Source organism: Trachemys scripta, chromosome 7 (assembly GCF_013100865.1).
Source record: "Trachemys scripta elegans isolate TJP31775 chromosome 7, CAS_Tse_1.0, whole genome shotgun sequence".
Classification (NCBI taxonomy): Eukaryota; Metazoa; Chordata; order Testudines; family Emydidae; genus Trachemys; species Trachemys scripta.
Window position 1 is genome coordinate 107,245,538 of NC_048304.1, and position 27,999 is coordinate 107,273,536.

The window sequence follows — 27,999 nt, forward strand, 5'->3', positions numbered from 1 at the left end:
TGAAACTATGAATAAGGCAGGCAGGCTAATTAGGACACCTAGAGCCAATTAAGAAGAAGCTGCTAGAATCAATTAGGACAGACGGGCTAATCAGGAATAAAAAGGTATAAAAAGGCTCTCACTCCAGTTAGTGAGGTGTGTGTGTGTCTGTGTGTGTGTAAAAAAAGAGCTGGGAGTGAGAGGATGTGCTGCTGGAGAACTGAGGAGTACAAGCATTAACAGACATCAGGAGGAAGGATCTGTGGTGAGGATAAAGAAGGTGTTGGGAGGAGGCCATGGGGAAGTAGCCCAGGGAGTTGTAGCTGTCGTGCAGTTGTTCCAGGAGGCATTCTAGACAGCTGCAGTCCACAGGGCCCTGGGCTGGAACCTGGAGTAGAGGGTAGGACCGGGTTCCCCCCAAACCTCCCAATTGACCTGGACTGTGGGTTCTACCAGAGGGGAAGGTCTCTGGGCTGTTCCCCAACCCACATGGTGAATCTCGGAGGCAAGCAAATTCACCAATAAGCGCAGGACCCACCAAGATAGAAGAGGAACTTTGTCACAATATCAATTTAGTTCAAGACACAAAACATGAAGCTCCTAATCTCTTAAATTAGAGGCAGAACTTAGAATTTACATGCCATATGTCTCTCTCTTTAAGCAATTTTAATGTGTCCATCTCCATAATTTTCAAGCATCATAACGCATTTATTCTATATTTAATAAGTATAAACACAGATGCTTCTGTTTTCATCTTTTCAAGTATGAAGCTCAGCAGTGAATCATTGTGAGTTGAGATAAAAATATAGTTATATAATTATAATATAAGCTAATTGTTCTTAAACTATAAACACTCATGCTATTCAGCGGTAGTATGATGTAAAACAAAGGGGGAATTTGTATAGACATAAGAAGATTCTGTTGTCACGAAGTCTAGATCAGAAAATCAATCATCTGGTTCACCTATACTTTTATAACCAAGATTATTTATTGATGAGAAGTATAGGCTTTTATTTGTCTAGGAAGTAAATGCAACAGATTTGAAATTAGGGAATGGTAAAGACAGATGTATACCGTCACTAATCAAGTACTCTGTTTGTTAGGGTTTGCTACACTGGTAGAAATGTTACTAGAGCTCATCAGCAGGAAATCATGCAATGAACCAATCCTTTTTATGTTAAAAGCGATTGAAATAACATCACATTAAATTGACAATATGCCCATCTGAGTTACTGGGATTCTTTTACTTGAGTTTAACTGGCCCAACAACTGTCACATTTTCCTGGCCAGAACTTGTATTTCTCTTGGTCCTAGTTACACAGCCCTGGTAGCATCGGGAAGAAGTATCATACACCTTGCACACCACCATTTTGCACTGGAGGTAAACTGTAGAGTATCCATTAAAAAACTGAAAGGCTTTAAAATGGAACTGAACAATTTTTTTGTTTGATGAATAGTAAGCAGTGTAGGTATCGTCTTTTACACACCTGAGAAAAAGAAAAAAATACATAAAATTAGTCTGTTCTCACACCGTAATAAAATATGGATATTGCATTATGCCATGTGACTTAGTGCTGCATAAAAATAAACACTTTTGTTGCATCATAAATTGACTGGAACTTTCCTTCATGCATTTTAAACAACAAAGTTAATAAACATTCACCATATGCAATGCCTGAATACACAGAGATGGAGTGTAAATAATGAAATAAATGCAAAAATATTTTGAAAACAAACAAAGGAATTTTAAAAGAATATTTTTGGAAAGCACCTTTCAAAAATATGGATAAAGAGCCTTGATATCTTTCTAATGTTATTTTTTATTTCGCATTTGGATTTTCTAAAAAGAAAAGACAAAAGAAGAGAAACCCAAACCTTTGCTTCACAATTCCTGCAATTTATTTTACTGAGATGAGAAATTTCTATAGAGATTTTAAACTAGTTTCTCTTTCCAAATCCTTCCACATGCAGAATATACACATGGAATTATATGTAATCCACACTACAAAAAGTGTGATTCTTTGTTCCTTCTAATGGCTGGTTCATATAAAAGGCTACTGCAGCGAGCTAATATATACATTCCTTTACCGCAAAGTGCTAGAGGCTTTTAGGTCTGTGAGGCCGAGGTTCAAACCCTGCTGTAGCCCGCTACGAGGTTAGTTACATATAAAAATCATTTTAAACTGTGGGGTGAATATTTTCCTTACCCTCTCTTGATTAAATCGTATTTCACAGTTGTAAAGTCATGGGAATCAGGAGATGTTACACATGTGTCTATAAACAACATCAGATTTGGATCAAGGCTGTAGAGAGTGGCTTGAATGTATAAGTCCTGGTTTAGGTCAACAAAGTATGGGAAAATTTTCACGGGGCTTGAAAATGATGGTGCTTCATAAAAGGAAAGTTTCACATTGAATCGTCCATACTGAGTTTCATCAGTTTCTAAAGAGTCGGACTCGTTGACGATGTGCATGATGTCCACTATCATGCTCTGGTTCATTCTGCAAGTGAAATGTAACTGAGGCCTCTTTGCCCTGGTGATGAACTTATCAGAAGTGGATGCTCTGACTGTGTTGGAGTAGTCAATAGTCCCATTATTTACCTGTTAAAACATTGGATAAAATACAGAGTATAGTGCTTCGAAAGTCTTGTTGAAATATTATAATCTAGACAGCTGAAATGCACTACAAGTTATCCGAAAGTCAGATGATTACAGGTGAAAAAGTGGTTTCAGCTTGAATATTTTTAGATCCTCTTTTATGCTAGATCAGCCGTTCTCAAACTGTGGGTCAGGACCCCAAAGTGGGTCGTGACCCCATTTTAATGGGGTTGCCAGGGTTGGTGTTAGACTTGCTGGGGCCCGGAGCTGAAGTCAAAGCCCGAGCCCCACCCCCTGGGTGTCAGGGCTCAGTTTACAGGCCCTGCTGCCTGGGATTGAAGCCCTTGGACTTTGCCCCCCCCCCGACCCCTCCGCCCAGCCGCCCAGGGAAATGGGGCTTGGGCTTTGGCTCCCCCCCCCAAGATAGTGGGGCTCAGGCGAGCTCAAGCTTTGGTCCACCCTCCTGGGGTCATGTAGTAATTTTTGTTGTCAGAAGGGGGTCGCAATGCAATGAAGTTTGAGAACCCCTATGCTAGATCATTGGTTTTGCATGAAATGAACAGAGGGAAAATTTAGTTTGAATACCAAGAAAAAATGTCTTGATGGTAAAATGTAGTAGGGTATGCCTCTTGAGGCTTGTGAAGGAAGACCCATTGTGTGGAATATTTAAACTAGACTGGGCAAAACACTGGAAAAAGCACTGTAGGAGACAAGTGTGCCGAGGCAGAGAGATGGACTGAATGATCTAATATGCATTTCTCATCTGTAACTTCTATTGGTCTTGTTTCCTTTCTAGGTCTAAGAAGGGTGGAAGGTTTTAATCTGTTGCTGTGTTTTGGCCATAATTTAGTTTTCATTTTCTTCAACATCATGTGAAGCCACTATTGTGTTAATTGGACACAAAGATGGAGGTGGGATGCCTGATGCAACAGATCTTGCACATACAAGATTCCAAATTATCTCAATGGGAATCTTGCATGATTAATGTCTGCAGGTTTGAACCTGGCATCAGTATATGGAGGTAGATAGGGAAGTAGCTATATGGGTCCTCAGTGGTGTGACAATCTAACAAAAGATAGGCCAGCTACGGTATCTATACGTATGTTGTAATGGGATCACAATTTTCTTGATGAATTGTGGCAGCCATTGTGCCTAGAGTTCTTATATACCCTATTGTACTCTTCCAGCAGTTGTATGGTGCTGCACATAAGATGATACTCTGTACTGAACCTTTGGGATCTTTGGTGAATCTCATGGTTTTCTTTGCTAGTTGCTGCAGTGGGAGAAATTCAGCCCTGTGCAGAGAGCCAGCACAAGGCTATGCACTTCTTTCTCTTTTAACTCAAGAAAACAGGATTTCTAAAGTCTCAAGGCCCAAGTGCATTATTGAACAAGACACATACTGCTTCCACAGAACAAAGGAAAATACATTGTCCAAAATATGCAGTGTAGTTATAGACGTCTTGGTCCCAAGATTTTAGAGAGACAAAGTGGGTGAGGTAATATCTTTTATTGGACAAACTTCAGTGAAGAGCTCTGTTTGGCTCGAAAGCTTTTCTCTCTCACCAACAGAAATTGGTCTGATAAAAGATATTACCTCACCCACCGTGTCTCTCTAATTGTCCAAAATAAGCAGCCAGCACCCTATCCAAATCCTTAAACCATCCAGAACCCAACAAACCCTGAAGCAAAAATGTGGGGAAAGAAAGTTTGATAGTGCTTCCCCTGAAGTCAGTAATTTTGCCACAAATTTCATCTGGACCAGGACTGGACCCTTGAACTTTTCCTTTGAGTTATGATTACCAATAAACCTATTACTGTGTAGGTGTGTTAGAGGTGCCCATCTGTGCCCAATTTATAGAGGATATGAGTCTATTACAAGGCTGGCTAAGGAACTTTGGCTCTTTAGCTCCAGTTGTAACTGCTCATTCTTTCAGTTCTAGAGGTCCCCAGCTCATTCCCCCAGCTGTTGGCGTTCACAAAACTATATGGTGATATAAATTTTACAGTGTTTTCTTCCCCATTGGGAATCTTTTAGGAATCTTAAAAGCACAGAGTTACTCTGAAAACTTTTCATTAATAAGTAATTTTAATAAATTATTTCGATATAGAGTATTTTCAGATGTAAACTCTTACCTTACTTTTTGTACCACAGCCATCATAAGGTATATGGAATATAACATCGGATTTTGTAACCATAGGTCTACAGGTTGGGTCATTCAAGTGAAAATTCCATGAAAAATAGCCTTTTGACCTGATATAGGCTTTTCTAATGACTGCACGCATGTATTCTGGGAGACATGTAAGTGCCACTAGATGGAAAATTTTAATATCAGTAAACAATATTGAAGCATGTATATAAATCCAGTAGTTATTAAAATGCTGCTGTATATTATGTTCACATTACTGGCAAGCAGTTGGCCTCACAAAATATTAACTATCCTGGAAATAACAGCTGGGTGGAGAGAAAATGAATTTGCCATTTCTTTATTGCGAAGATTGACACCACTGAAAGTTTACTTCCCCTGCCTAGCTCCCTTATGGAATTAATACTGAAGTTACATACGTTAGTTTGATTCCATAGTTATTTATGCTGCCTAAGAGGGTGAGCTCAGAGTTAGGTCACAGCAATAACCCATGATCTGCTTTTTGTGATCCTTGGCCCAGACACCCACTCCAGCAAGGTGCAGTGAACACGGGTTCAATTAACTGGCCTATCAATCCATATGAAGACCACTCTAAAAATGCAGACTTAGCTTAATGATAAAGTATACAAGTGCAGACTGGCTCCTTCTCTCCATGCACACTACCAAACACAGCTGCTTCTACTAGAGCAACATGCTGTTACCAAAATCTGTAGAACTTGAGCCCTTGCTTAAAACATGTTAGTTAATGGGACAATCTGCATCCCTCTTTGGCTTCACCATTGTCTTCAGATGTCCTCCACATTTCCTTCTCTGATGGATCTCAAAACTTTTCCCTCTTTTTTCCTACTTTCCTCCCTTTCTTGATTTGTTCCTGGAGGCTTTCTGAACCCCTTCCCGCTCCTTGGCCATCCTCCATGACGAAGTTTCTCTGAAGTTCCCTAACAATGAAGATTCTTTTCTGTTGGAGCTCAGCGTATCTGCCACCTTACTGTTGGTCTCTGACACTGCAACATTTAAAGTCTGCATTGTCTGGGGCTGTACACCACAGTGAGTACTAGGAACACAGAATATTTGGAATTTTAAAACTGTATTACTGGGTCACACTAGAAAGCCACCCATCGCTTATGGGCCCCAACAGCCTCCAACGCAGTGACCATCAGAGAAAGCCACGAGGGTCCAAATATGCCTAACAGGTGCAATAGACACCAAATAAAATCCTAATCAGGCTTTCCCAACTAGTTTCTCTTATCCAAACTTACAGTACAGTAGTAAAAGAAGGATAAGAAAATATTACCAGGTGTCTTGGGTGCTTCACTACTATCAGGTGGAGCTATGCAAGAAGATAACAAAAGGCAAAAATTAAGGATAGTTCATGACGCTCCATGCTTTAGTTATTATTATGATTATAGTGTAATCAGTTAACATACAGTGTAAGCAATAAAATTAGAAAGGATTTTGAAAATATTAATAGAAAATGTTCTGATGAATAGAGCTGCCATTTACCATCAGTTTCCAAAGACTGAAAAAAAATCCCTGCTTGAAATTGAAAAGGGGAATTACTATTAGCTTAAATGGGAAGAAGATTAAGCTCTTTGTGTATTTCTGCATGGACAGGCAATTGCATTCTCAAATACTTATTTTGCATCCGGAGAAGAGTTTCCATGTTTCATTAACTATTTGCACACAAGTGCTCATACTTTGTAGTTACAACCAAGATGCCTTTTTAAAACATGTGTCCCATTGGGCAAGGAGATCCCCGCACATTATCTAAGCATTTCGTGGGTTGTGTAATCCGACTGGTGCACTGAACTTGGAAATACATATTAGTTCAAAAAATAAACAAATACTGCAGTGATATACATCTTAGGGAAACCTAACCCAGAGTCTGAGACACAGCCCGCTGAAGTACCTGAACATATTACACTGGCATTTTCTTGATGGCCACAGTTATGTCTATGCCACCCTCTAAGACAGCACTGCCACTGATTTAACTCCCTTGCACTGCACATCATCCAGGAGGATACTTCCTGAGCCTTCATCATAATGGGCACTAACTGGGGCTGAAATAACCAGTCCACACTGAAGCTGCCTGCACACAATATCTGTGTCTTTTGTATCCCAGCCATCATCACAAACTGCTCTCCAGCTTTCATTGTAAGGGACTTCAACACAACCTGAACACCTGCCCTCTTTGCTCACCAGTGTCAGTGACATGGTTTGGAAAAGCAGGGAAATGAATTTTCAAAACTATAGGACACCATCACTATGTTTCTGATTTAGGCTTCTATCTTGTCATTGATCCAGACATAATACATCCATTGAGATCTCTGGCTCTCTTGGGGGCAGATAAAGGGTATATGAAGCTTTTATTATGTAAATACTACAAGAAAACATGACCAGTACCATAGTATGGAATACATTGAAGTTTAAAGATTTACAGTGAAATTCTGGCCCCATGGATGTCTATGGCAAATCTTCCATTGACGTCAGCAAGGTCAGAAACCCCTTGTTTCTAATATCTATCGTGTGGCACAGAAAATGGACAAAAGTTTGAGGGTGGGGTTTATATTTTATTCCATCTGGCTCTAGGATGGCATATGGCTCCAAATATGTAATGGTTTATTTTCTTCTCAGGTTGTTGTGGTTAATATAATTTGGCCAAAATACATATCACCTTCTCCAAAACTGTCCTCCACGTTAAAGCTTAGCAGATTTCTGGGAATTTCAGACAAAACCTTTTTATTATTATTATTATTTATTTTTGTCAGCTGGGACTTTCAAACAGTAGGTCAGTGGTGCCAACTTTGAGGACACTAGTACTATTTAAAAAGAAATAAATTGGAGCAAACAAATAACTACAATAAAATGAATTAATAAATACCCGTTTCTCCTGATGCTATGTAATGGTCAGAGACTGACAAAGATGAGAGAAAAAGAAGACACAGTTTAGTAATAGTCACTAGAAACTGTAATCTAGATCAGTGGTTCTCAAACTTGGGCCACCGTCCTTTACTTGCTCCGGGACCCGCTGCCAAAGTTCCTCGAAGACGCGGAGCGGAAGGACCCCCCGCTGCCGAAGACCCGCAGGTTCGGCAGATCGTGGTTCACTGCTCCAGGACAATGGGGGCTGCGGGAAGCGGCGCGGGCCGAGGGATGTGCTGGCTGCCACTTCCCTCTGCCCCCATTGGCCTGGAGTGGCAAACCCCATTGGCCAGTGGGAGCCGCAAATGGCTGAACCTGCGGACACGGCAGTTAAACAAACTGGCCTAGCCTGCCAGGGGCTTTCCCTGAACAAGCGGCGGCCCAAGTTTGAGAACCACTGATCTAGATACATGTTTCTTAGCTGAAGCAAGGAAGAACAGTGGGCTACAGGGCTAGTCCAAATAATGTCTTAGATTAATTAATTACAATGGCTTGGGTGGTCTCATTCTATTTACACAATATGATTATGGTTCCCCAATAACATTTGGGGCATAGTTATTCCCTGGTGGTGGTAAACTGATCAGCAGTGTGTGTGCCACGATGCAAACTCCTCACAACACCGATCCACCAGGAGCCTGCTCCGGCGGACAGGACACCAACAGATCAACTGGGAGATGCACTGATTCTGAAGGTATCCCCTCTCTGTGCCAATCATCCCTCCTCTGACTCAAATGGGTATAAACTGAAAGGCCCATGTTGGTGGCAGTGAATCTGGCACTCAGTAGGCATAGCAGTTCACTGATAAATCAAAAAAGATAGGTGCAGAAATTCAGCTTAAGATAAAATGATTAAATCTGATAGGGAAGGTACCATGGATACTATATACAGGGCCATACACAGCTGTGTTCACACCATTATTTGTGGGGGGACAAGAAAATGAGTTAGAAAAATCTGAAAGGGAGCTGCCCCCAGAGTATTTTTTTACTGAACAAACAAAAGAAAGCTAGATTAAAATATTTTATTTGCTTCTGCAGATAGCTGCTCTATCCATTGAATACAGGTGTGTATGTATACAAATAGAAATGAAAATTCAGCAAATGCACTGTAAATTTAAGGGCTACCCTTCAATAGGCATGTAAACATGGATCACATATTGAAAAAAACATTTTGTCAGGCAAGAATGAGAAAAGACTTACTAGTCATACTGGTCTGCTGTGTGGTAAGGAGTATTGCTGGCAATACAAAAAGAAGATGACAAAATTAAAGTAGCATGTTTATTAAAGAGACATTGAAATGAACTTTATGAGTTACTGCAGAAAGGAAAGACATAACCTAAAACATCATCCCTGAAAGAGAGAGAGAGAGACAGAGAAAATATATACCAAGCTACAAATGTAACTGAGACTCAGTTAGTGCTAACACCAAGGCTGTCCTAAGGTAAGCCTGACATTTGAAAGGCAAAGTCTGGATATATTTATGCGAAGACAACAAAATTAAAATAGCATCCCTGAGAAAGAGAGAGAGGGAAAATATATACCAAGCTACAAATGTAACTAAGACGCTAACACCAAGGCTGTCCTAAGGTAAGCCTGACATTTGAAAAGCAAAGTCTGGATATATCTATGTGAGTAAGGCATGCCCGAGTCTTCAGTGGTACTTGAACTTTTGCAACACATCCAGAGTAGGGATTTGTACTAGTGCTGCTAAATGAATAGCTACAAAACCTCTCCAGTGTAGATTAGGGGTTAGAGGAATTTGAAAAGGAGACAACACCAGAATAATTTCCCACCGTCAGATTAGTAAGGAAACCACACACAGTAGAGCACTATGGATTTACTCTGGAGTGTTGGCATGTTTATTTAAACCACAGGAGATAGGAATCAAGTAAACACACTGTGAAATTACAGGTCTGTCTTCAAATAGGCAAGGAAACAGGAATACTATTCTCTCACTTACTTGAAGTACTGGGCTCTCGTGTGGTAGGTGGAGGAGTTGGTACTGCAGAAAGAAAATGAAAGACAAATTTTAATAGTTTATGCAACCCACACATACAAATGTTATGACTTGCTGGTAAAAATAAAGTACAATTATATGTGGGATGAGCTATTACAATGAGACGGCTCATTGCTGCTTTGGGGAAACCAATGGGATGGGGAGCTGGAGGGAGGAAATTACCACCGGTATCCCCTTCCTCTTATGCAGTTCAATTCACATTTTTCCATTAGGAGCAGGATTTGCTCATTCCTCTGTGCAGAAAAATTGAAGGTTTAGTTCCAGACATTGCAGTTTGCATCCGGTCTTATGGAAGCAGACATCACTGGAGCTCACAAATGTCTGTATGGATGTAGTGGGGCAGATCCCTACCTCCAATCAGGAAAGAATTAAAGAGCTCTGGGCACAGTCACCCTCAATGCAACACACCTGTAAGGCTTGTCAGACCTCGAGATGGGTGGACCCTTAAAAAGGAGGATCCCTGCTCAGGCCAGCAGGACTGCAAGTCAGAGCTCCCTGTCACCTGAAAGAAGGGGCTCCTGACTGAAAAACTGCTTGAGAGCCTTGGCCTCCCAGACCCTCTCAGAAAAGAGAAGGATCTGGGGGTGAGACCGTTTGGTACAAAGCACAGCTTGCACTGGTGCAGCTCATCTAAACTAAGAATTTTCACCTGTAGTTGCTTACGGCAGTGCCATACCCTCTCCAGTATAGACAAGGGCTTAGAAGGATGGGAAAAGGAGCCAACTACGGAATAATTGTCTACTGTCAACATAGTAAGGAAATCAGAGAAGAGGAAAATGGCTTTACTTCTGCAGACATCTGCTCTTTCCATGGGAATACAGGTAGATTTCTGTAAAGCAGTGGAGACAGGAATCGAGAACAGCCTGTGCAATAACAGGCCACTCTTTAAATTGGAATACAAACTTACATGTAGTAATGGGCTCCTGTGTAGTAGCTGGAGGAACTGGTAAATAAAAAAAAAAAAAAAAGTCAAAATTAAATACTTTACGAAAGAGATATTTCAATAAACTTTGAGTTACTGACAAAAATAAAGTGAAATTACATCTGACATGTGCTATTGTAATAAGCTAGAACGCTTGCTGCTATGGGGAAAACAATGTGATGGGGGCCTGGAAGGGGGAAAGTACCACAAGTTTCCTCTTCGTTTCTTGCCATTTAATTCATCCGTGCAAAAGAACCAGAGGTCAACTCCAAACTCTGCAGAGCAAATAGGATTTTATGGACGCATAAATTCAGCTTAAAATAAAATTATTAAATCTGGTAGGGAAGGTACCATGGATACTATATACAGGGCCATACGGATTTGTGTCCACACCATTATTTGTTGGGAGACAAGAAAATGAGTTAAAAAAATCTGAAATGGAGTTGCTCCCAGAATAATTTTCTATTTAAGAGAAAAGAAAACCAGATTAAGAAATATTGCATTTGCTTCTGCAGATATCTGCTATGTCCATGAGAATACAGATGTGTATGTATACAAATGGAAGTGAGAATTCAAGAAATCCACTGTGAATTTAAGGGCTACCCTTCAACAGGTTTGTAAACATGGATCACATATTGAAAAGAACATTCCGTAAGGCAAGAGTGAGAAAAGACTTACTAGTTGTACTGGTCTCTTGTGTGGTAACTATAGCTGGCAATAGAAAAAGAAGACAACAAAATTAAAATAGTATCCCTGAGAGAGAGAGAGAGAGAGAGAGAGAGAAAAAATATATACCAAGCTACAAATGTAACTAAGTATTTGATACCTGTTGGGGTCTCCCCTAGACCACAAAAATACCCAGACTGGGTTTGTGAGCAATCAAATACATTCGCCTGTATATATCTGATGATCTGCATTGACTCTAAGCCTTTGCATTATTAATCACAGCTGAAAATAATTGGTTTCTTTGTTTTATATTTTTATACTGCTATAGCTGTGCATAGCACTTTATAAAGTTAAAAAAGATAGGTGAGGAATTTCCTCTGGACTGAAAAAAATTATTTAAAAACACTATTTGACTGCTGTGAAACTAATGATACAAAACAGTAGCTTGTATATTTGGTGGTATGGATGTCTTATAAATTAGACTATTTGCGCTTTTCTGTTTGTTCTGCAGTTAACTAATATAACAATTCCCAAGTATCAGAGGGATAGCCGTGTTAGTCTGAATCTGTAAAAAGCAACAGAGGGTCCTGTGGCACCTTTGAGACTAACAGAATTATTGGGAGCATAAGCTTTCATGGGTAAGAACCTCACTTCTTCAGATGCAAGAAGTGAGGTTCTTACCCACGAAAGCTTATGCTCCCAATAATTCTGTTAGTCTCAAAGGTGCCACAGGACCCTCTGTTGCTTTTTACAGATTCAGACTAACACGGCTACCCCTCTGATACTTGACACCATGCAAGGCACTGCATTTAGCCGTATGGAATGGAAATCTATCAACCTCATGAAGAAACTTGCACAAATACAGACAGAGATCATCTTCCTTTCCAAATGCAAACGGATGGACATCATACCAAATGGACTGAAGGTGAAAAATCCATTGCTATCTACATACTGCACAGACCACAGTGAGAGATTATGCCATACATTATCAAAGAAACTGAGGAACCACCTGATCAGCATCCTATACAGCAAACAGAAAAACATCAAGAAAGAGCTCTCCAACCTGGAGACTTTCATAAATAACCAACCCTCCACACAAATGGACTTTACTAAAATAAGACAGGAGATCTACATTACACACCTCACCTCTCTACAAAGGAAAAAGGACCGTAAGCTGTCTAAAATCCTACCTGCCACATGGGGCCACAACAGGGGTACCCCGAACTCACCCAGCAATATCGTCAATTTATCCAGCTACACACTCAACCCAGCAGAAGAGTCTGTCCTATCTCGGGGACTCTCCTTTTGCCCCAGCACCCCCACGAACATGATACAGTTCTGTGGTGATCTGGAAGCCTACTTTCGCCGCCTCCGACTCAAAGAATACTTTCATGATAACGCTGAACAGCGCACTGATACACAGATACCCTCCCACCAACAACACAGGAAGAAGAACTCCACATGGACTCCTCCTGAGGGTCGAAATGACAGTCTGGACCTATACATAGAATGCTTCCGCCGACGTGCACAGGCAGAAATTGTGGAAAAACAACATCGCTTGCCTCATAACCTAAGTCGTGCAGAACGCAATGCCATCCACAGCCTCAGAAACCACCCTGACATTATCATCAAAGAGGCTGATAAAGGAGGTGCTGTTGTCATCATGAACAGGTCTGACTACCAGAAGGAGGCTGCCAGACAACTCTCCAATACCAAATTCTACAGGCCGCTTTCCTCAGATCCCACTGAGGAATACACTAAGAAACTGCACCATCTACTCAGGACACTCCCTACACTAACACAGGAACAAATCAACATACCCTTAGAGCCCCGACCGGGGTTATTCTATCTACTACCTAAGATCCACAAACCTGGAAATCCTGGACGCCCCATCATCTCGGGCATTGGCACTCTCACTGAAGGACTGTCTGGATATGTGGACTCCCTACTCAGACCCTACGCCACCAGCACTCCCAGCTATCTCCGTGACACCACAGATTTCCTGAGAAAACTACAATGCATTGGTGACCTCCCAGAAAACACCATCCTAGCCACCATGGATGTAGAGGCTCTCTACACAAACATCCCACATACAGATGGAATACAAGCTGTCAGGAACAGTATCCCTGATGATGACACAGCACAACTTATTGCTGAGCTCTGTGACTTTATCCTCACGCACAATTATTTCAAATTTGGTGACAATATATACCTCCAGACCAGTGGCACCGCTATGGGCACCCGCATGGCCCCACAATATGCCAACATTTTTATGGCTGACCTGGAACAACGCTTCCTCAGCTCTCGTCCACTCATGCCCCTTCTCTACCTACGCTATATTGATGACATCTTCATCATCTGGACCCATGGGAAGGAGGCCCTGGAAGAATTCCACCATGCTTTCAACAGCTTCCACCCCACCATCAACCTCAGCCTGGACCAATCTACACGGGAGGTCCACTTCCTGGACACCACCGTACAAATAAGCGATGGCCACATTAACACCACCCTATACCGAAAACCCACCGACCGCTACGCCTACCTTCATGCCTCCAGCTTCCACCCCGGTCACACCACACGATCCATCGTCTACAGCCAAGCACTGAGGTACAATCGCATCTGCTCCAACCCCTCAGACAGAGACCAACACCTACAAGATCTTCACCAAGCATTCTCAAAACTACGATACCCACACAAGGAAATAAAGAAACAAATCAACAGAGCCAGACGTGTACCCAGAAGACTCCTGCTACAAGACAGGCCCAGAAGAGAAACCAACAGAACTCCACTGGCCATCACCTACAGTCCTCAGCTTAAACCTCTCCAACGCATCATCAGTGATCTACAACCCATCCTGGACAATGATCCCTCACTTTCACAGACCTTGGGAGGCAGGCCAGTCCTCGCCCACAGACAACCTGCCAACCTTAAGCATATTCTCACCAGCAACCACGCACCGCACCATAACAACTCTAACTCAGGAACCAACCCATGCAACAAACCTCGATGCCAACTCTGCCCACATATCTACACCAGCAACACCATCACTGGACCTAACCAGATCAGCTACAACATCACCGGCTCATTCACCTGCACGTCCACCAATGTTATATATGCCATCATATGCCAGCAATGCCCCTCTGCTATGTACATTGGCCAAACTGGACAGTCACTACGCAAGAGGATAAATGGACACAAGTCAGATATCAGGAATGGCAATATACAAAAACCTGTAGGAGAACACTTCAACCTCCCTGGCCACACAATAGCAGATGTAAAGGTAGCCATCTTACAGCAAAAAAACTTCAGGACCAGACTCCAAAGAGAAACTGCTGAGCTCCAGTTCATTTGCAAATTTGACACCATCAGATCAGGATTAAACAAAGACTGTGAATGGCTATCCAACTACAGAAGCAGTTTCTCCTCCCTTGGTGTTCACACCTCAACTGCTAGCAGAGCACCTCACCCTCCCTGATTGAACTAACCTCGTTATCTCCACACTGATATATACCTGCCTCTAGAGATTTCCATTACTTGCATCTGAAGAAGTGAGGTTCTTACCCACGAAAGCTTATGCTCCCAATACTTCTGTTAGTCTCAAAGGTGCCACAGGACCCTCTGTTGCTTATAACAATTCCCAGTGATTTAGATATTCCAATACAGATCATCTATGGTGAAAGGATACCAGAAAATAAGATGGAAGAATTTGAAATGGAACCAACTATAGGAATAATATCCTACTGAAAATATCTAAAAGATGGCTGGACTGGGACAGAGTTTGTACTAATTTCTTCAGGTTTCTGATCTTTTGGGGCTATATGTACGTAAGGCACTGGAGACATTTTCAAAAGCATCCAAGTGACTGAGGAGCTTAAGTTCCATCTGCCAAAGGGACTTAGGCACCTAGGAGTCAATGGGTACATCTACATGGCATGCAGGATCCCGTGGCAGTGAGTTGTCCTTGTCTACACTACAGGGGAAATTTGATCTAAGCTACACAATTTGAATTACTTGAATAGCTTAACTCAAATCAACGTAGCTTAAATCTACTTACCACGGGGGACACACTACACAATGTCGACGGGAGACAGTCTCCCATCAAATCCCCCAACTCTTCTCAATCCGGTGTAGTACAGGAGTCGACAGGAGAGTAATCTGCAGTCGATAGCGAGTCTTTACTAGACCCGCTAAATCTATTGCCCATGCATCGATCACCACTTGTGGATCCCCCGGTAAGTGTAGACAAGCCCTCAGAGCCCAGTGTATAGACTCAGGCTTATGGGGCTCATGCCAGAGCACTAAAAATACCTGTGCAGACATTCGGGCTCAAGCTGGAGCTTGGACTCTGAAGCCGAGGGTATTGAAGATTGGAATTATTCTCCCAAGTCACTTAGATACTTTACCCAAGTCTATTAAGTTAATTATGAAATTATAGGCTACTCTTTAAATCAGTCGGCAATGTTTGGCACGCAGCTTGCCAGGGTAAGCATCCTGGCGGGCCGGGCCAGTTTATTTACCTGCTGATGCGGCAGGTTCAGCCGATCGCGGCCCCCACTGGCCGCGGTTCGCCATCCTGGGCCTATGGGGGCGGCGGGAAGTCGCAGCCAGCACATCCCTCACCTGCGCCGCTTCTCGCCGCCCCCATTGGCCCGGGACGGCAAACTGCGGTGAGTAGGGGCCGCAATCGGCCGAACCTGTCGCGTCAGCAGGTAAATAAACTGGCCCGGCCCGCCAGGGTGCTTATCCTGGCGAGCCGCGTGCCAAACGTTGCTGATCTCTGCTTTAAACTAACATTTAAAATGGATCAGGTGTAAAAGTTTAGCAAGGCAAAGCTAAGGAAATACTTTCAAGTTGTAATGGACTTCTCTGTGATAAATGGAGGAGCTGGTAAAACAAAACAGAAGAGAAAAAAATAAATAGGTGATGGGAGAATGGCAGGAGCTAGGGTTGAAGAGAAGAGTGGGCAGGGAGCTAGGGACGATAGTCGCTGGAAAAGGGACGTGGACAGTAGTCAAGGGGATAAATATTGAAGGGACAGGGAGAGACTGGGGCAGGCAAAGGGGCAGAAGGGTCTGTAAGCACTACAGCAAGTGCGCCTGCTTCCAGAATGTGGAATGGAACCCATTATTCCTGAGCATTCTCAGCATTCTTCTGTTATCTAGCAAATAGCTCTGAAACACGCTGACAAATTGTGCATCCTCATTTCCTCTAGTGGCAGGTCCACATAGAAGATTAAAGCCTAATAGCGCTACCACTTACTGCATTAGATAAGCGATTAAAGGAAAAGGAAAAATTATACATCTACATGGAAAGAATCATTTCTAAAATTTTGCATTTTTGGTTATTGCTGAGCTACTTTAGAAAGCTTGACTGAATACCTATTTCCATCTCCAGCTGAACACTTCCCTTTCTGAATGTTGATGCTATTGAATATTGAATGCTATTTTCTTTCTTCTACACATTAAAGAGGCCATGCCCAAGATCATTATGTGGCACCATATATACTTAACAATTGCCTGAAACAATTAGATAAGCTGGCTTGCAGGGATATCTTAATAAATTTTTCAAAGTATAATTGTTGCATGTAATTTCTGTGGACAGTAATGTCCTAATTTTATGTCTTCTATTTTTCATGCAGATCTTATAAATACCATTTCTGAAATTTTTAATTTTTGGTTGCAGATGACCCTCTTTAGAAAGCATGACTGAATGTCATCTGGTCCTGTCTATTTATTTAACTGTATAACTTTTCATGCATTTGTCTTGTTGATGTCATAACTCAACATTATTTCCTTTTTTCTACACACTAAAGTGGCCAGGCCTGAGATCTTTATGTGGCTCCCTACACACTTACCAAATAGGCTGTGATTGAATATCCTCTTGGCTGCTTTTATTCTAGAAGTACACATTGAATTTTACATTTCTTTCATCGAGGGACATTCCTTCATAGCCCCCTACCAAACCCTTTTAGCACTTACACCCACATGTGGCTGCCTGTTCTAAAGTCAGTAACTAATTCTGTATACAGATACCCCTATAGCCCAGTAACCTTCTGCCTCTTGGTATGGCTCGTTTGACCTGTACAGCCCTGCCATATCCCAGGCATCATCACAAACTGTTCCCCACATTCCATTCAAGTAAACAGCCATATGACACTGCCTCGCAGCTCTCTATTCTATCCACCAGTTCTACAAGCAACAAACCTTGTAGGACACAAAATAAAGCAAATCTCATAAATACAAAAATGTCATATTTTTGGTCACAGATGAGCCTCTTTAAACATATGAATGAATGGCATCTGATCTTGCTAATTTATTTAACTGTATAACTTATTCTAGCATTTTTTCTTAGATTATGTTCACACTCCAATTTCCCTTACCTTCATTAGCTGTAGTCTCTGGTTGTGGGGTTGATATTGCTCCAGTGCTCTCTGGCGTGAAAGTGGATGAAAAGGAATTCTGTCCTTCCGGTGTTGTGTTATCCACAGAAGCTGTCAGAAAGACGAGGAAAGAAATTAAACGACAGAACTAGCAACTACTACTAGCACCTAGAACTGTGGTGTTGTTTAAAAGATTTAGATTTCATGTTTTGTAGAAAAAAGAGTTATTGTAATAACCCTTTGCTTCTGGAGATGTGGGACAAAGTTGTATTTCAATGTTAATTATAAATTATTATTGGATTTGCAACTGGGGGACATTTGTCCTTGACAGCATTAGTTCAGGACTGGAATGAGCCTCTTTAAAAGCATGGCTTCCTTGATTGTAGGTGGATATTGTAGATATTATTAAGATCGCAAGGCTGATTTTTCTGATTTAATTATTGAATTATTTTCAAATAAAATATACTAACACGGTGCTTCAATATTACTACTAACCCACACACAGATATTGAAAGTGATTTGATAAACACAAATTGCCACAGGACCCTCACAGCTCTCTATTCCATCCACCAGTTGTAAAAGCAACAAACCTTGTAGGACACAAAATAAGGCAAATCTCATAAATTCAAAAATTTCACATTTTTGGTCACAGATGAGCCTCTTGAAACATATAAATGAATGGCATGTGGTCCTCCCTTTCTATTTAACTGTATAACTTATTCCAGCATTTTTCTTACATCATGTTGACAGTCTGAGTGTCCATTACCTTCATTAGGTGTAGTCAGTGATTCTGGGGTAAATATTGCCCTAGTGGTCTCTGGTGCGGAGGTGGATGAAAAAGAGTTCTCTCTTTCCGGTGTTGTGTTATCCACAGAAGCTGTCAGAAAGACGAGGAAAGAAATTAATCAATAGAACTAGCAACTACTACTAGCACCTAGAACTGTGGTGTTGCTTAAAAGATTTAGATTTCATGTTTTGTAGAAAAATGAGTTAGTGTAATAACCTTTTGCTTGTGGAGATGAGGGTCAAAGTTGTATTTCAGTGTTAATTATAAATTATTATTGGATTTGCAATTGGGGGACATTTGTCCTTGACAGCATTAGTTCAGGACTGTATTGAGCCTCTTTAAAAGCATGACTTCCTTGATTGTAGGTGGATATTGTGATATTATTAAGATCGCAAGGCTGATTTTTTCTGATTTAATTATTGAATTATTTTCAAATAAAATATACTAACACGGTGCTTCAACATTACTACTAACCCACACACAGATATTGAAAGTGATTTGTAACTGATTTGATGAACACAAATTGCCAGAGGACCCTCACAGTTCTCTATTCCATCCACCAGTTGTAAAAGCAACAAACCTTGTAGGACACAAAATAAAGCAAATCTCATAAATTCAAAAATTGCACATTTTTGGTCACAGATGAGCCTCTTGAAACATATAAATGAATGGCATGTGGTCCTCCCTTTCTATTTAACTGTGGAACTTATTCTAGCATTTTTTCTTAGATTATGTTGACAGTCTGAGTGTCCATTACCTTCATTAGGTGTAGTCAGTGATTCTGGGGTAAATATTGCCCTCGTGGTCTCCGGTGCGGAGATGAATGAAAAGGAGTTCTCTCTTTTCAGTGTTGTGTTATCCACAGAAGCTGTCAGAAAGTCGAGGAAAGAAATTAATCGATAGAACTAGCAACTACTACTTGCACCTAGAACTGTAGTGTTGTTTAAAAGATTTAGATTTCATGTTTTGTAGAAAAATGAGTTAGTGTAATAACCTTTTGCTTGTCGATATGTGGGTCAAAGTTGTATTTCAATGTTAATTATAAATTATTATTTTATTTGCAATTGAGGGACTTTTGTCCTTGATAGCATTAGTTCAGGACTGGATTGAGCCTCTTTAAAAGCATGACTTTCTTGATTGTAGGTGGATATTGTGATATTATTAAGATCGCAAGGCTGATTTTTTCTGATTTAATTATTGAATTATTGTCAAATAAAATATACTAACATGGTGCTTCAACATTACTGCTAACCCACACACAGATATTGAAAGTGATTTGCAATTGATTTGATAAACACAGCAGTGTTATGCCAATGTAACAGTTATCCACCTCTGAAATCCTTACTCATGTTGAGCAGCACTCAGTTGGGTGAGTAGACTTAAGTCGATTCTCTCAGGCAGGAGTATTTGTATGAGGAAGGGATTGTCTTTAGTGGGACCACTAAAGGATAAATCCTTTTCAGCTTGTTTAAGGGCTGAAGAAGCAGCCCCTCACTGTCAAATGAGAGTTGAAACATTCTGAAAATTATACTGGACCCAACTAAGAAATACCTGTTGTTTTGGATGCAGGAACTGGCCAGATACATGAAAGAAAATAAAAGCTCTGCGTTAGTAACTGTCACAATATTGGGCAAATCAATAAAGGTTTTTCACATCTGAAGAAAGGCAGAACATTAGGTTGGCATGTTAGAGTAACACTGAGAGACCCTGGTCGTCGGCGGGTGGGATCGAATCTGGGACCTCTAGAGCTATGTACATTAGCTAAAAGACACTTCGCGCTTAGCTAAGGCTGTAGAGCAGACTTATAAATCTCTAAGTCGTTTCAGTGTCACTAGTTGGGACAGAGAACCGCACCCAAGCAGTGTGTGGGTTACATACTTCCCCAGCTGAGGAAGCATGTCCTAAGCTTTGAAGACTTTCCAGTTGAAATCCCAGATGAGCCCCTACTTGCAACACCCACAGACCCTGGACAGCAGGGCGCTCAGGTGGCCACTGATGGTGGGTGGTCAGCCCACGTGGGTCTCTGCCCGCTTCTCTGGGCAAGCCAGTGTGGGGCCACATCAAATTCTGAAAAACCATATGAGAAAACTGAAGCAAAAACCTTAGCAGAAAAGTTTGAAAAGTACGATATTGCTGTTTTTATTCTTTTGTGGAACCATTTACATCAAAGAATTAATGCCGTCAGTAAATGGCTGCAAAAGGTTGATACAGATTTCTTGAATGCTGCACAATTGTTAGCCTCAGTTACAAGTTTCATCATGGAAGTTTGAAATGACTATAGCTTGGTGGAAGCAGAGGCACTAACATTAACAGAAAATATACGTTCCTCTGATATATCTGATGAGAAACGTAAAAAAACCCAGGAAGTTATTTTTTGATGAAACTAGAGACAATGAAATCAATTTAAAAGGGAAAGAGAAGATCATCGTTGAGAGAGTCAATGTTATTTGTGGCACAATAATAGTACAATTGCAGAGTAGAAGTGAATCTCTAAAGAAAACTGTTGATTTATTTTGCGTGTTTTTTGACAGAAGCATGGACGAAAATGCTAAAAGCCACTACAGTAAGAAGTTAAGTGCATTCTACTGAGAGGAAAGTGAAGATGAAGTGAAACATTTCATTCATTTTATCGAAAATGATGAGGTCTGTGCTTCGAGATCACCAGTTAATTTGTATAGACTTGTCGTGACGGTTTGCAGGCAACCTTTCCAAATGTAGAAACCATTCTGAAAATATTTAAAACAATTCCTGTCACAAATGTTTCTGGTGAACTTTCTTTTTCTGTTTTGAAATGAGTTAAAAATTATTTGCGAAAGACGATGAGTCGGGAACATTTGACAAGTTCAGCAATATTGATAATTGAAAGTGCCTCTTTACAAAATATTACTTATAATGACTTAATTGATGATTTTGTAAAGAAAAAGTGTAGAAAAAAAGCTATCTGAATAAATATTTTTTTTCAAATCGAATAAGTTTCTTCAGAGGAAGTTAACTTTTATTTTTCCATTCATGCATCATCTATACTTTTTATTTTTATACATTTTTCATGTTAGCATAATGCAAATTTCATCTGTACCAGAAGTTCTCAAACTGTGGTCCAAGAACTCCATTCAGATGGACTGAGGAAAGGTTATGATGTTTTTTTTTTAATAACGCGCTCTTATCCAAAGCACTTTACAATAGTTAGCTAACGGTACAAACAATATTTGGAAAGATCATTAAGTGGTTCGCCGAGACCCTCAGCATTTTCAAGTGGTCTGTGAAAAAAAAGTTAGACTATAAAAACAATCAAGGTACCTCACAATCAAGGAGAAGGATGAAGAAAAAAAGAATGAAAAACAGGTGGGCGGGGGAGATAAGAGAGAATTTTCTTTTTCTTGGCTGTGTCCCTTGGGAGGTCCCCCCAAAAAGGCCTAATTTCAACCCTGGGGTGAGACCATCTGGTACAAAGCACATGTTGCATTGGTGCAGCTCATCTAAACTAGGAATTTTTGCCAGTATTTGCTTATGTAGTGGCACATCAGTGCAAGACATCCTCTAGTTGTAGACAAGGGCTAAGGAGGATGAAAAAAGGAGCCAATTATGGAATAATTTCCTATTGTCAAAATAGTAAGGAAGCCAGAGAAGAAGAAAATGGCTTTACTTCTGCAGATATCTGCTCTTTCCATTGGTATGTTTCTGTAAAGCAGCGGAGACAGGAATCGAGTACATGTCCTGTGAAATTATACGTAATTCTTTAAATTGGACTATAAGCTTACATGTAGTAATGGGCTCCTGTGTGGTATGTGAAGAAGCTGATAAACAAAGAAAGAAAACAAAAGCCAAAATTAAATACTTTACAAAAGAGACATTTCAATAAATATGGAGCTACTGGAAAAAATAAAGTAAAATTACATCTGAGACGTTCTATTGCAATGAGCTAAATCACTTGCTGTTGTGGGGAATACAGCATGATGGGGGCCTGGAAGGAGAAAAGAACCACAAGATTCCTCTTTGTTTCTTGCAGTTTAATTCCCCCTTGCAGAAGAACCAAGGGTTCAACTCCAAACCCTGCAGAGTACATAGGATTTTATGGAGGCAGAGATTATTGGAGCTCACAGGCCTCTGTATGGATGATTCTGCAACATGGTACCCAGGGCACATTGGAGTCACGTTGCCATGAGCTTCCTTGCCTGTAGTTGCCCCTGAGATCCCGCATAACGATGAGTTTCCCACTTGGAAGATTGACTGTAATTCCCCTAAAATACAATTCATATGAAAGCTCTCCCTGGTGTTGCTACAGTGTAAATGGGGAGTAAAGTTATTACGCACTGATTGACCTATGGAAACTCCCCATAATCCTTTTAACTGAAGCGTCCTGTCCTGTTTTGTTGTGAACTCTGGATGAGGAAGTGCCCTTTCAAAGCTCCGTTTCGGGGGCTGCTTATCAAAAAAACAAAAACAGCTACTGTTTGCTTTGAATGAGTGAGAGGCAGGCAGGGGAGCTCCGTTTGGAGTGCTGACAGCTAATGTTTGCTTGAAGAGAGAGGCGGCGCAGGAGAGGAGAGAGGGGTTGGGGTCCGTTTCAGTGAACGGCTGCTTATCTGGTCTATGAGAAAAAAAGAAATAGCTGCTGTTTGCTTTCAGTGACTGAGAGATGGGTGGGAAAGTGAGGGGGGTCTGAACTTAGAAGGCAGCATGCTGACACACTCTCAGCACTCCAAAAACCCACTCTCTCTCCCACAACTCTCCCTGTCACACTCCACCCCACCACCCCCATTTGAAAAGCATGTTGCAGCCACGTGAATGCTGGGATAGCTGCCCATAATTAACCTCTCCCAATGCAGCTGAAAATATGGCCACAACAGTGCACTGGCATCTGTCAGTCCGGACAGACTGCAGCGCTTTCCCTATACAGCTGTACGAAGGCGGGTTTAACTCACAGCGCTGTACATCTGCAAGTGTAGCCAAGGCCTATAGCTCTGATATCTGAAGCAGTGTCAGGCACACGTCTGTTATGCTAGGACACTAGAAAGTGAATTAGAAAAGTCTGATAGGGAACCACCCTGCAGGCTAATTATCTACTAAAATCAGACAAAGAAGTGAAATCACTTTAGGACAATTTACATTAACCTCTGCAGGGTTCTGCCATTTCATGGGCATTTGCGTGTGTATATTGGACACAGGAGGCCAGTAGCTGCACTGTGAAATTATGGGCGCCTCTTTAACTCAGCAGGCATAACATAATANTTCTAGTTATGGATCAGTTTCCCCACACTAGTAGGACACTAAAAAGTCAATACATTGACCTCTGCAGGGTTCTGCCATTGCATGGGCATTTGCATGTGTATATTGGAGACAGGAGCTCAATAACTGCACTGGATCACTGGGCCACCTGAGCTCCATCTGACTACATGACTTCAGTGAAGCCACAAACACACACACTCTTGCCCACACCTGCCTCAGGACCAGTTTTTTATGGTGAGTTTCCCACTTGGATGTTTGGATATTATTCCTGAAAAATATGATTCATGTAAAAATAATAGAAATCGAGTACCTGAGCAGATGACACTGGCATCCTCACGGTGGGCGCAGTTATGTGTGCCCCACTCCCGGTGCGAACACTGCGACAGAGAGGCTTCATTCCCTCTGCACTCCACGTCATCCAGGAGAATACTTCCGGAGCCTTCCCCGAACCGGGCATTACCGGGGGCCTCAATGGCCTGCCCACACCCAAGCTGTCTGCACACAACCTTTGCATCATTTATGTCCCAGAAATCATCACAGACTGTTCCCCAGCTTCCATTGTAGCTGACTTCAACGCGACCAGAACACCCGTCCTGTCCGTTCACCAGTCTCAGTGATATGGAACTACTCACTGGGGCTGAGGTTGCGTAAACCGAAAAGGCTGAAAAGAGACATAAGAGAAAATAAGGTCCTAGTTCTGTAATAGCCACTAGGATCTGTTAGCTGGATGAAGGTTTTTTTTTTTTTTAATCACTGAAAGAACATTGATGGCTAGAACCTGTATTACGAACAGATTCTGCTGAGTATATTTGAGAGAAGCGTCATCAGTAAAGTCAGTCTTGGACATTGGTGTGGGCCTGCCACTAGCTGGGGATTACCGGAGTGCAGTGCACTCTGGCTACATTCCTTCAACTTCCCTCTAGACACACCATCAGCACTGGTTTCACTGGGAACAGTGGCATATAGCAGTTGTCTCCAAGTACTTGATACCTGTTGGGGCCTCTCCTAGACCACAAAAATACCCAGACAGGGTTTGTGAGCAATTAAATACATCCACCTGTATATATCTGGTGATCTGCATTGCCTCTAAAACTTTGAATTATTAATCATAATTGAAAATAATTAGTTTTTGTTTGATATTTATATATTACTGTAGATGTGCACAGCACTTTATAAACAAATTAAAAAAAACAAGTGAGCAATTTCCTCTGGACTCAAAAAAATTATTTAAACCGCCATTTAACTGCTGCTTATATAAATGCTAAGCAATTTTTAGAAACATATTGAAATTTAAGGGGGAAATAGTGAGTGCAGATATAAATATCTGGTGGGAGAAAACTAGTAACTTAAAATATGCATATCTTTATGTGTGATCACAGACTGTCTGTAAACTTGATCTTGATTTCTAATATATAATCTTCGTCTTTATTTTTAAAATGATTATAATAAAATAATGATAATTAATGTGATAGTTTTTTCACCCATAGGATAGTATGTCAGCTACAGTGAATGCTATTTGGTAGTGGCATTCTGAAGTCATAAATGATGAAGGAGCTGAAAGATGGGGTAAAAGCTTCTGAGACAGAATAATGGATGAAGAAAGAAAGGATGCTGCTGATAACTAAGATAGAAGACTATCTGGTGCTCTACCACCTCTTGAGGTCTTCATTGCAGAATTCGCCCAGGCTCTTAACTGAATGTTGCCCCTCTGATCCAAGTTTAGTGGTGCTTTCAACTTGGGCTAGGATGCATAGCTGGAGGTATGGGCTAGAACAGTGGTTCCCAAATGGGGTTTGAGAACCCCTGTGGGTTCGTTAAATGTCACAGGTGGTTCTTGGAAAAAAATTCCCTACTGGCGGACAGAGCTGTCTGTAGGGACCCCAGGCAGCACGGGGTCAGCAGTCTGGAGCCCCTGGACTTCCAAGAGCTAAGAGGATCAAAGCAAGCATATCTATCACACTGAGGAGATTTAAACTCCAAGACTCCTTATAAGAAATGGAAAGGGAGGTGGCTATTTTTTGCTGTTTTTAAAATTAAATAGGCAGCTAGTATTGTTTTTAAAATTATTATGACGAACAAGTTTAAGCTTTGTTGTAACTTGCGTTGTTTGTCTGGACTGCTCAAGACCTGAATGCTTGTGTAGGAGGAACTCTTTTAGTTGGCTTCTTAGATACCTTCATGCTGTTTCACATCTGATGCTCCTTGATGAAACATAGGAGCCTTGTCTTATAACAGGCTTATTCAAAGTGATACAAGCTATGAAAGTGAGATCTTGGAAGAGTGTTGCCATTTTCATAATGTAATAAAAATACTGTAATGATAAATAAGAAGATAAGAATGGCCCTACTGGGTCAGACCAAGGGTCCATCTAGCCCAGTATCCTGTCTTCCGACAGTGGCCAGTGCCAGGTGCCCCAGAGGGAATGAACAGAACAGGTAATCATCAAGTGATCCATCCTCTGTTGCCCATTCCCAGCTTTTGGCAAACAGAGGCCAGGGACACTTAATAATAGTGTGTAATAAGCATGTCATAAAAACAAATGTTATACTTCCAAGATCACTGCTTTTATAATTTAATTTATACTCAGGTAAACGAGAAAATCCCTGGAAATATTCATTTTTAGGAGGGGGTTCGTGAGACTTGACATTTTAGTGAAAGGGGTTCACAGGTTGTTAAAGTTTGGGAACCACTGGGCTAGAGACTGGGTTCTGTTTTCACTTGGATTGGTAACCTGCTTCCTTGGCAGTGAGGACACAGGCCAAATCATTTGAGTGCTGATAATCCTCCAATGCCTTTTCCTATGCCCAGAAGGACAGACAAGTTCTCTTACAATTCACTGGGAAAGAATGATAGAGTGGCTCAGCTTATGGTGACTGCCGCCCTCGCAGGGACTGGCAGGGCACCCCCTGCGGCTTGCCACCCCAGGCACGCGCTTGGAGCGCTGGTGCCTGGAGCCGCCGCTGTTTCCCACTCAGAGATCAATTGAAATACAAATAGAGGCTTTAAAGATCTAATCTGATTAAATCACATCAGATCCTAGTGAAGTCAGGTCAAGTCACAATGGGAATCCATTGAAAACAAAGATTATTAGAATTCTGCTGTGCTGGGATTTGACCACCTCCTTGTAGTCCATTTTAATCCTCTTTGATGATGAACACAGCTAAGGGTGGCTTCTCTCTTGTTTTAGACATAATTAAATGTAACCATCTTTTTCATCCTAAACTAAATACATTAATCTATTTCTTCTTCTAATTGATAGACAAGCCCTTATTAGTAATCCCCATGCTGGTCCTTTGAGATCAAAATCTTTTATTCAACATACAAGATTACCTGAAGTTTTTGATGTAAAGTTTGAAGAAACTCAGAGCTGTGGCTAATCTTTAAACACACCACTGTTTTCTGCACAAAGGCTCACCGTTTTTAACCTATATGCTGCTGTTTTGTCAACTTGTCTCTGACACTCTGCTCCTTGTCATCTCTATATACATTTTAGAACTTCAGATCTACTGGGCAACCTAACTGATGTTCCTGAAATGCAGCTCTCCCCCACAATGCTTGTAATACAGAAGAAAAAAAATCATAAACATTACTGCTTTCCATTTTCAATTTAGAATATGATATCTGAGAATTTGACCTCAATCATGGCACGAAGAGATAAACTGAAATAGAAGTTTCATTGTACTAAGCCATTTAGCAATTTTCAGTAATATTTTTACTTATATTAGGTTCAGTTGCCATCAGTTCCCAACAAGTCACGTCTATCTACTCCTGTAATAAAATCCAGCTTTTAATATTTTTATACAAGAAGGAGAAAAACATCTGATAAATTTTAGACATAATACCTGGGTCATGCAAGATAGTGGCACCTATTAGCAGCATCCAGGTGAAAATCATTTGAGGTTCCATTTTTCACAGGGTTTTCTGCTTACCTAAACGGATGTAGTCTCAGAATTTATATGAATTCTAGTCTATGCAGGAGGGGGCGTGCCATGCAATTTGATCTTGCTTCTTGCACTTCCAGATCAATGCCAAGGACGTTTTCCCAGGAGGATATTTTCATTTCACAATATAACAGTGTACATCCATTGATCTAGATATCCACAGATTGTTATTGCTCCAGAGTAGACATTGGACTGATTCCAAACCACCAACCAAATACCTTTGTGGCCATGCATAATGCCATACTCTGATATGATTGTTCCAGGAAGTGGTGGCTTTCAGACATAATGACATCAAGTAAGGATGGCATATCATCAACTAATTAGCTTTCCAAGTGCCAAAGTGTCACACTGGAGGAAGTGACTCTATTATTGCAGAAATTGCATCAAAAGATTGTGGAAAGGTCTCAATTAACAAATT

The 27,999-nt window shown here is 41.1% G+C and overlaps 1 protein-coding gene across 1 annotated transcript; it reads right to left on the reverse strand.

Moving 5' to 3' along the window:
• Window positions 1–436: 436 nt before the first annotated feature.
• Window positions 437–27,889, reverse strand: LOC117880581 (deleted in malignant brain tumors 1 protein-like). The gene is made up of 16 exons (XM_034776865.1): window positions 27,800–27,889; window positions 24,519–24,645; window positions 22,173–22,208; window positions 19,966–19,986; window positions 19,172–19,282; window positions 18,394–18,504; window positions 17,628–17,738; window positions 11,261–11,293; window positions 10,568–10,603; window positions 9,604–9,645; window positions 8,844–8,879; window positions 7,607–7,639; window positions 6,020–6,055; window positions 4,715–4,890; window positions 2,187–2,581; window positions 437–1,466 (listed from the first exon to the last, which is right to left on the reverse strand). Exons 1-16 carry the CDS (start codon window positions 27,887–27,889, stop codon window positions 1,223–1,225), a joined length of 1,638 nt encoding a protein of 545 aa, XP_034632756.1. The 3' UTR covers window positions 437–1,222.
• Between the last annotated feature and the right edge of the window lie 110 nt (window positions 27,890–27,999).